The sequence below is a fragment of the Arvicola amphibius genome, chromosome X (assembly GCF_903992535.2).
Source record: "Arvicola amphibius chromosome X, mArvAmp1.2, whole genome shotgun sequence".
Taxonomy (NCBI): Eukaryota; Metazoa; Chordata; class Mammalia; order Rodentia; family Cricetidae; genus Arvicola; species Arvicola amphibius.
In genome coordinates, this window is record NC_052065.1 from 64,101,921 (window position 1) to 64,110,393 (window position 8,473).

Consider the following 8,473-nt stretch of genomic DNA (forward strand, 5'->3'; position numbering starts at 1 on the left):
GAAGATAGAATACCAGGTAGGGTTCAATTAGTTAAGAAATTGAATACCAAAGAATGAGACTGAGACATCATTTCAGAGTTAAGGTATTGGTTTTCCATTTGATATTGTTTTTCTTTAGTAGATGGGAATAATTAAGTCTGACTCAAACTGTGAGCAGGGTTTCACTTATAAATGGAGAGGGTTATAGAAAAACCAAGCTAAACTTAGTTTTACTTCGAGAAATACCGATCTAAGACAAAGAACATGTTACCCTTCTGGTGATGGAAGAGACCAGAGGAAAAGGACCTCACATACACCTTTGCCGAGCTGAGAACACTCTCCGAAGGCATGACCAACAGATCAACGCAAACAGCACATGTGCTGTCATGTAGAGCATGCACACTCATTTGTGTATTGAACACAGGTTTGCCCGGTTTGGCCCAAATACTTGGTCCTGAACCTCCTACATTGCTATTGTAATAGCATGCACATTTAAAAACAAGAATTGAAATGTCATGGGTAGCTGTCAGAATGAGTGGCCTCTGAAGGAGTTTCAGGGCACTGGATCACTGAACGTAAAACAATAATCACTACCATCAAGAACTTGGAAGGATTCCAATTGTGGTGGCAGATGGCAATCTGACATATTCTGTCTTCCTTTACAATGTTCCGCTGCATTCCTGGTTTATGGCTAAGCATTAGCCCAACTACTGTGGCAGCACTCCCAGAAAATCGAGCAACTGACTTTTCTTCCTGGCAGAGTGTTTAGATTACGCATCCTCAAATACAAATGCACAAATGCCTGAATGAACAGGACCTACTCTGCTGTGCAGCCACAAGCAGTTCTGACATATAGGAGGAAATTCAATTCTTCCTGTTTAGTCAACTCTGTCCTTGTCTTCTGCCCATCCTAGCACGTTCTGACTCTAGCCAACGCAAACTTATTCTTTTACTCTCTACTTCTGTACCTTTCCTGTTGATGTCCCCTCAAGCTACAGTGCCTTATAAACCATGAACTCTTTCCATTCTTTTCATCCTTTAGAGCTCAGCTCCTTTTTGACTCTTCAGGAACTGCCTCCAATCCTATACTTCCAACAAAACTGCCATTCACTACTCCCATGTTTGGACTATCTGTATATTGACTCCTGCTGATTTCCATCAGTTTTATCTGAGCCATTTTAATGAAATAGAGCTAAGAACTCCTTGAAAGTCAGATGGTGTGAAAGAAAGGTCTTATGTTCTGGACTCTCATAAAAGGATTCAAAGCCTGATCTCTTTCACTTATAGCTGCGTAAGTCTGGACACGCAAACTCACCCCCACCCCCAGCCAGTTTTCTCACCTTTAAGATATATATTATTCAGACTACCTAAGATTGAGCGATTTTAATATGAGAAAAGTAAAACACCAAAAAACAATACCTGTCACCTAGTAAGTGCTGCATAAGGGGTTGGCCCTCATTACCACTGACTGAACTAACCCTACTGCAAGCTCCACATGGAACGGGAATAGTCAATCGGTCGTCAAGGCAATCACTAATGCACCACACAAATACCCAGCACTGTGTCTGGCATAGGCATATGTTCAAGAAATAATCTGTTGAGTTGGCGGCAGCCTTAATGACTACGATTATCATGAATATCCGCCCCCCACCCCGAGAATCCTCTATTAAGCCTTACAGAAAAACTTAATGCCTCACAGAAAAACTTCAAATGCAGCATCACTGAACACCCCCATCCCTTAATGCTTCTGCCTCATCTCGGTTGTTTCTCTTTGCGAATTCTCTTTCCTAAGAGAAGTTCGAATCCCGCGCAAGCATGAACCAAACTGGCTGGTCAGAGGTGGGAGGGGCGGGAGTGGAAGCCTGAGCGGGGCGTGGTCAATACGTCGCAGAGGCTGACTGCGCCATGCGTAGGCTGCGGCAACGCTAACTGACTGCTCTTGGGCTTTCGCTCATAGCTGGCTACTGCCTGGGTAAAAAGATCGTCTTTCTTATCAGCTCTCACTTTTGGTCCCACACAGCTCCCGGGCATCAGGCTTCGGCTCTGTGCCGAGGTGCCAACACACCTCCGATCGTCTCTCCGACGGGTCGCTGACCTCGGCGTTCGCGTTCCTGTCTCCTGGAACCATGTCTCTGGTAAGCAGAATGCGCGCCACGGCAGCGCAGAGACCAATGCAGATTACAGCGAACGGCCGGGGTGAAATGCAGGCTACTAATGCCTCCGGGCCCCCCACCTCCATGCTAGTCTCCGAGGCTCCCCAGGGCCCTGAGATTCCTATGGATCCACAGGGGGCCAGCGCTCCCCAGGCTGCGCAGGACCCGAATGACATCGAGGTTCTCATCGATGAGCAGTCCCGACGTTTGGGGGCGCTTAGGGTCCACGACCCTCTAGAAGACGGTCGGTTGCCTTGGTGAATTTCATTGCGCATGAAAAATCAAAGTGAGGGGTCTATCCGGCAGTCAGACATGCTGGAGTTTCTCAGAGAATACTCAGATCAGTTCCCTGAGATACTCAGACGAGCCTCAGTTCACCTGGATCGGGTCTTTGGGTTGAATCTGAGAGTTCTTGAATCCTCAGACTGACACTTACAACCTAATCAGCAAAACCAGGTCCCCAGAACTATGAACGGCTAGCAGAGACCCTGGACATGCCAAAAGCAGGTCTCCTGGCCTTGGTCCTAGGGCACATCCTCTTAAATGGCAACCGGGCAAGGGAGGCCTCCATATGGGACCTGCTGGTAAAGGTTGAAGTGATGGATACGCCTCAGAGGATCAACAATCTCTTTGGGAACACAAGAAACCTCCTCACTACTGACTTTGTCCGTATGCGATTTTTGGAAGTACTGGCCAGTATATGGCACTAATCCCCTTGAATTTGAGTTCCTGTGGGGCTCTAGAGCCCACAGGGAAATCACAAAGGTGGAAGCCCTGAAGTTTGTAGCAGAGGCCCATGATGAAGAACCCTGGAGCTGGCCAGAAGAATATAGTAAGGCTTTGGAAGCTGACAAAGCCAAAGAGAGAAGCCAGGCTGCTGGCTTAGAGTTCTGGTCAGAGGACACTATGAATGATAAAGCAAATGAGTTGGTCCAGTGGCCATTAATGTCACCGAGGAGTTGCTGCCTATACATCAGGATGAGCTGTTGGCTCATACTGGTAAAGAGTTCGAGGATGTGTTCCCAAACATCCTCAGCAGAGCCACTCTCATCCTTGATCTGTTTTATGGGTTCTCTCTGATTGAGGTTGACACCAGCGAGCACATCTACCTCCTTGTCCAGCAGCCAGAATCAGAAGAGGAGCAAGTAATGCTAGAGAGCCTGGGCAGACCCCCCCAAGAATACGTGATGCCGATCCTGGGTTTTGATCTTCCTGATGGGCAACCGTGTCAAGGAGGGCCGACATCTGGAACTTGCTCCGGAGATTTAATGTGGATGTAGGGAGGAAGCATGCTATCACCTGTAAGCTGATGAGGCAGCGTTACCTGGAATGCAGGCCACTCTCCTACTCTAATCCGGTTGAATATGAGCTGCTTTGGGGTCCTCGGGCTCACCTTGAAGTCACCAAAATGAAAGCCTTGGAATACATGGCTAGGCTCTACAGAAAGAGGCCACAGGACTGGCCAGAGCAATACAGGGAGGCCATGGAAGAGGAAGAGGCCAGGGCCAGATCCGAGTCAACTGCCATGTTCTTCTTTGGCTCCATGTGAAGTCTGATGTTTCACTTTAGTTGAGTGGCATCAGTTAAAGGGGCCTTTGGGAAAGGGGCCCTAGTGTCCGCATCAGAAGCTGGGAGGGTTGGGGTTAAAGCGTACACCTTGTGCTTATTGTGTTCCAATTCTAAGAGTGTTTCTTTCCTTCTAATATACGCTAATTATCTTCAAGATAAGTGTTTGTAAATGAAAATTGCTCAATTTCTCTTCTGTCTTGTTTCAGTATAAATGCTCAGATAGCTGTGTAAAATTATTGGTAATATTTACGCCTTTGAAATAACCAGTAAAATAAGCTAAATAACAGTAACAATACACACACGTACACAAATGCCCCCCCAAACACAAAGCCCCTCATTCGTGGTTGCCCTCCTTTTGAGTCTATTGTGTGTTAACAAACAAACTAACAAAAACAAAAGACTGGCCACTTACCTGTATTTAATTTGCTGTTGCAGAGTGCAGTAAAAATAAAGTATAATGAATTAGATGCCATGCTTATGTCCTCATTTATTCTCTAAACATTCATCAGGTGCCCGTGTGCTGAGAACAAGGCCGTGTGTGGCGGGGATATAAGGGTAAAGAAGGCCCCATCTGGGCCTCAGAACTTCCACCTAAAACAGGAAAGTCATGGAAGTGAACCAGCAACTACATCGTTCTGTGGCAAGTGGTATAAGAAAATGGAGTGGGCTGGGGTGTTCTATGAGAGTCCACAAGTTTAACTCCCGGCTACATTGATGGGAGGGCAGTGAAGAAGGCAATGCAGTGCAAGGAAGGCTGGGGAAAGGTCAGGAGTATGAAGCAGGAAATGAGTGAGGGTATAGCCGAGCAAGGTGGTGGGGAGGCCGAGGTGGAGTAAAAGGCTGGGGACACAATTTGCTTTAATGGTATCTTGGGGAGTGAGTGATACCTGAGACTGAGGTGAAGGACAAAGGAGAACCTGGTAAGGTATAGGGCTGTAGGTAAAATACCCACGGGAGTGGGGGGGGGGAGTGAAAGTCACCCAGAAAGAGAATGTTGAATACAGAAAGGGAGTGGGAGAGAGAAATCTGTGGCAGGGGGGTAACAAAGGTCCCATCTCCTGGGGGCAGCTCTTAGGAAATACTAAAAGCCTTCTCAAATACAGCTGGTCTAGTATTCAGTATGATTTCATCCGCATCCCATACCCCACGCTGCCACTGTTTATTTCAACACTCAAGCTGTTAACGTAAAAGTTAACATTTTAGGTCTGTACATCCTGGTTCCTCTGACAGTTTCTAACCTGGCTCACAAGCTTTCCTTAGAAAGCTTGCTGGTAAGAGTTTCTGAGAGGCGTTTCCTGGCACGGGGGTGGGTATCGTGCAAAAACTCTCCTCTGACTAGGGAAAGACAGTGGTGCCTCCAGTACTGGATGCTGTATGTTGCTGTATGCGTTCTCATCTCCTGGCATCCTCAAGCTTTCTCCCCCTTTGCATCCTTTTAATTATCAGAGGTTTCTCCGAAGTGCCACCTCTTAGCAGATGGTAGGGAATAAGCAGACATTTCTCACATTTTTTCTTAGCCCCAGAAAAAGATAACAGTATAATTCAAGCTCAGGAATTGGACAATGAGGGGAGAGATACACCCTTTGGCCCCAAGTCTGACCTGCGGTGGTTAGGCAGGAACCCAATTAAGAGCAGGAGGCTTGAGAAAAAGACTGCGGCAGGCGCACTCAGACGGGTTGCCAGGGCGATATAAAGCCCCGCCGGGTCTCCAGTTAATCTCTGCTGGTAGTAAGCATTTCCAAGAACTAAAGGCTGACAGGCAAGTGGTGGGGAGTAGAGGTGGGATTTCTGGGGTGACCAGAAAATTAATACCTGGAGAGCCTGGAGTTGATGGAATTCTGAGGAAACGGGGTGGTGAGGAGGGTTTGGAGAACTGGGGGAGAGTATACAACTCGGAATTTGGGACCATAGTCCTACTCAGGCAATAAACTGCAAGGGTCTCTTCCGTTTTCTTAGACCCTAAACTGGTTTATGCTTGCAGAGTGAGGGAGAGAAAGGAAGGAAGTCGATCAAGGTGCCAAGTGTTTCTTGCTGTGACTTTTTGGATTTGTGCAGAGTCCTCAGCCACACCGGCTTTTCAGGGATCTCCAGGATAGAAACCTGACAAGGGAAAGTTGTGGCATCTGGATGGTTAACAGTCATTAATATAAAGCTCCAATTTTAGCACTAAATATGGGCCAGGAGCTGTGCTGGATTTTTCACGTGCTTAACTCTCTAATCTTTCCCTCCACTCTTCAAGAGCATTTAAATGTTTCCATTTGACACTAAGACAGACTGAAGTTTGGCTAATATTCCCAGCGTAACGAATACTCTCAATGTCACACAGCCCACCAGGGAGACCTGAGCTTCTAGTCCAAGAAGCTATATTCTCACTAGATTTGCAGACTCTTCAAGACACAAAGTTAGCATGTCCAGGGAGGAGTGGGGCAAACAATATTCTCCATAGGAGGAAGGAGGATGAGAGAGTGAGGCTGGAATTTCTCCAGGCTCATTCGTGGGCTATCACTAGGGCTCCACTGAGCTGCGGAGAAATAGACTCCACATTTCTGTGTACTCTCCCTATTCTGTCCCGTTATTCTTGCGCAGTCTCTCCGTATGCTCCAGCCTTATCTACTGCTTTCCACCCAGACGAGTTCAGCATTCCTGGACCATCAGAAGTCTTTAGTGGGTTTTTTTTTTCAACTCTGAAGGAACAATACTTGACAGAACTTCCCACTTGTCAAGAGCTGCTCAAAGCACAAGAATAAAAGTAGAAAATAGCCCTCTGTGCCCAGCTGCCACATGCAATTTTCCAGAATGGCAATGTGATGCATGCATGACGGGTGCCTATGGTGAAGGAAAAGATGTAGTATCTCTGTGGTCACAGCTCTTTCTTTTGTGGGCCAAGAGATAACCAGGAAATTTTCCCTCTTTCAGACACCAAGTTAGAACTGACACCAGTTAAGAGAACAACTTAGCAGTGGAAATAGACAGTTGGTAAACAAGGCTTATAGAAGCACTGCAAGAATCACCCCAATGGACATCAGCCGCCAGGCCTGAAAACCCCAAACTCAAGTACCTTTGTCATTCATGCTAATTAATTTGAAGAATGGGCCTTGGGAGGAAGCTAAACTGGTAAAGGGGCTTGTTTTTTGCAGGTATGAGGACCCAAATTTTAATCGCCCAAGCACCCATGTGAAAAAGCCATACTGGTAATATCAGTACTGGGGTGGAGGAAATTGGAGGATGCCTAGCACTGGTTCACCAGACAGCCTAGTAATTGGTGAGCTCTAGGCTATAGATACCTTTATATTTATATGTAAAATATAAAATTTATTGTGAAAATATTCATTTTTAGTATCTGAGGCCCAAGAGTACATTCTTTTTTTTAGATTAAGGAAGCCTCTCCTGACATTTCAAAATATCTACCAGTTTCTGTATATACAAGCCATCCACAAATAAGCATGCAATTAAAGGAAAATCTGAGCTGGACTGGCATATGTGGATTTCAAGGCAATTATTTTAGGTCTCTGAAACTGCTGCTCCTATGCCTCTGATAGTGATGCTCTAGAGCAGGCTCCTTAAACCCCTTTCCATACACACTGTTTATGACCCAAGAAATGTTCACATGACCCCCAATTATATAGGCATATAAAATAGGTATGCACAAACCAAACCATTTGTTGATAATAATTCACAAAAGAAATAATTCTTTTAAAATAAATTTATTGGTATGCATATAATTTTAACAATATCTATAATTTTTATGGTATACATAAAATTTACAATAAATTTTAAATTTATTGGTATCATATAATTGGTATACATATAAAGCAAAAGTAAATTTAAATACTAATAAGATAGAAATGTTTTCTATTTTTACATAAAGAAATCTGCTTGAGACCTGGAGATGTGGATTAGTTGGTAGGGTGCCTATCTAGTATTCATGAAGTCCTGGGTCTATATGTAGCACCACATAAAGCAGGAGTAGTGGTGGGTGCCTATAATTCTGTCACTTTGAAGGTAGAGGTAGAAGGAAATATAAGAAGTTCAAAAATGCCTTTGGCTAATTAGTGAATTCAAGGTCAGCCTGTGCTACAGTGATTCTGTCTCAAAAATAAAAATCTTGGCCAAATATTTGATACTATACAGCATCTTCGATATTTTGATTAATAGCTAGCCATCAATGGTCAGAATACCACTTCAACAATACACATAGTACAAAGAGCCGGAAAGAAGAACGTTTTAAAGTTTTTAAAGGGATGAGACAAGTGGCTCAGTCGCTGAAGTACTTGCAGTGCAAGCATGAGGACCCCAGTTCAGAACCTCAACATCCCACATAAAAAAGCCAAGTACAGCAGTTTGCCAAAATCGCAGCATTGGACAGTTTGAGACAGGGATATCCTGGGGGCTTACTGGCCAGCTAGTCTTGCCAAATTAATGAACTTCAGGTTCAGTGAAAGAGCTTGTCTCAACAATAGTGACACAGTGGAAAGCAATAGAGGAAAACAACTGTTGTCAAACACTGCCTCTCCCCCTACACGCACACATGTGCATACACACCCTCATATGTGTATACCAGAAACATGTATATAAATACACACAAGAAATGTGTCTATGGCCATTTCACAAAGTTGGAATCCTGTTTAATACCAAGCCAAATTTCATTTAATGGTTTCATTTTTATAAAAACTCAACTCAGAATGCCAATGGCATTCTTTTAAATCCAAACATTCTGTTGCTGGAGAAAAGGCACATTGGTTAAGAATGTGTACTGGTCTTGCAAAGGACCA

General features: G+C 44.8%; 1 protein-coding gene across 1 annotated transcript; it reads left to right on the forward strand.

Annotated features, from left to right (window-relative positions):
• Positions 1–489: 489 nt before the first annotated feature.
• Positions 490–3,701, forward strand: Magee2 (MAGE family member E2). Its single transcript, XM_038317419.2, is given in 9 exon segments — positions 490–504; positions 2,120–2,164; positions 2,166–2,549; positions 2,551–2,580; positions 2,582–2,818; positions 2,820–3,066; positions 3,069–3,334; positions 3,336–3,368; positions 3,370–3,701. Coding segments are annotated over 9 exon segments (1,569 nt in total). The 3' UTR covers positions 3,682–3,701.
• Positions 3,702–8,473: the final 4,772 nt, after the last annotated feature.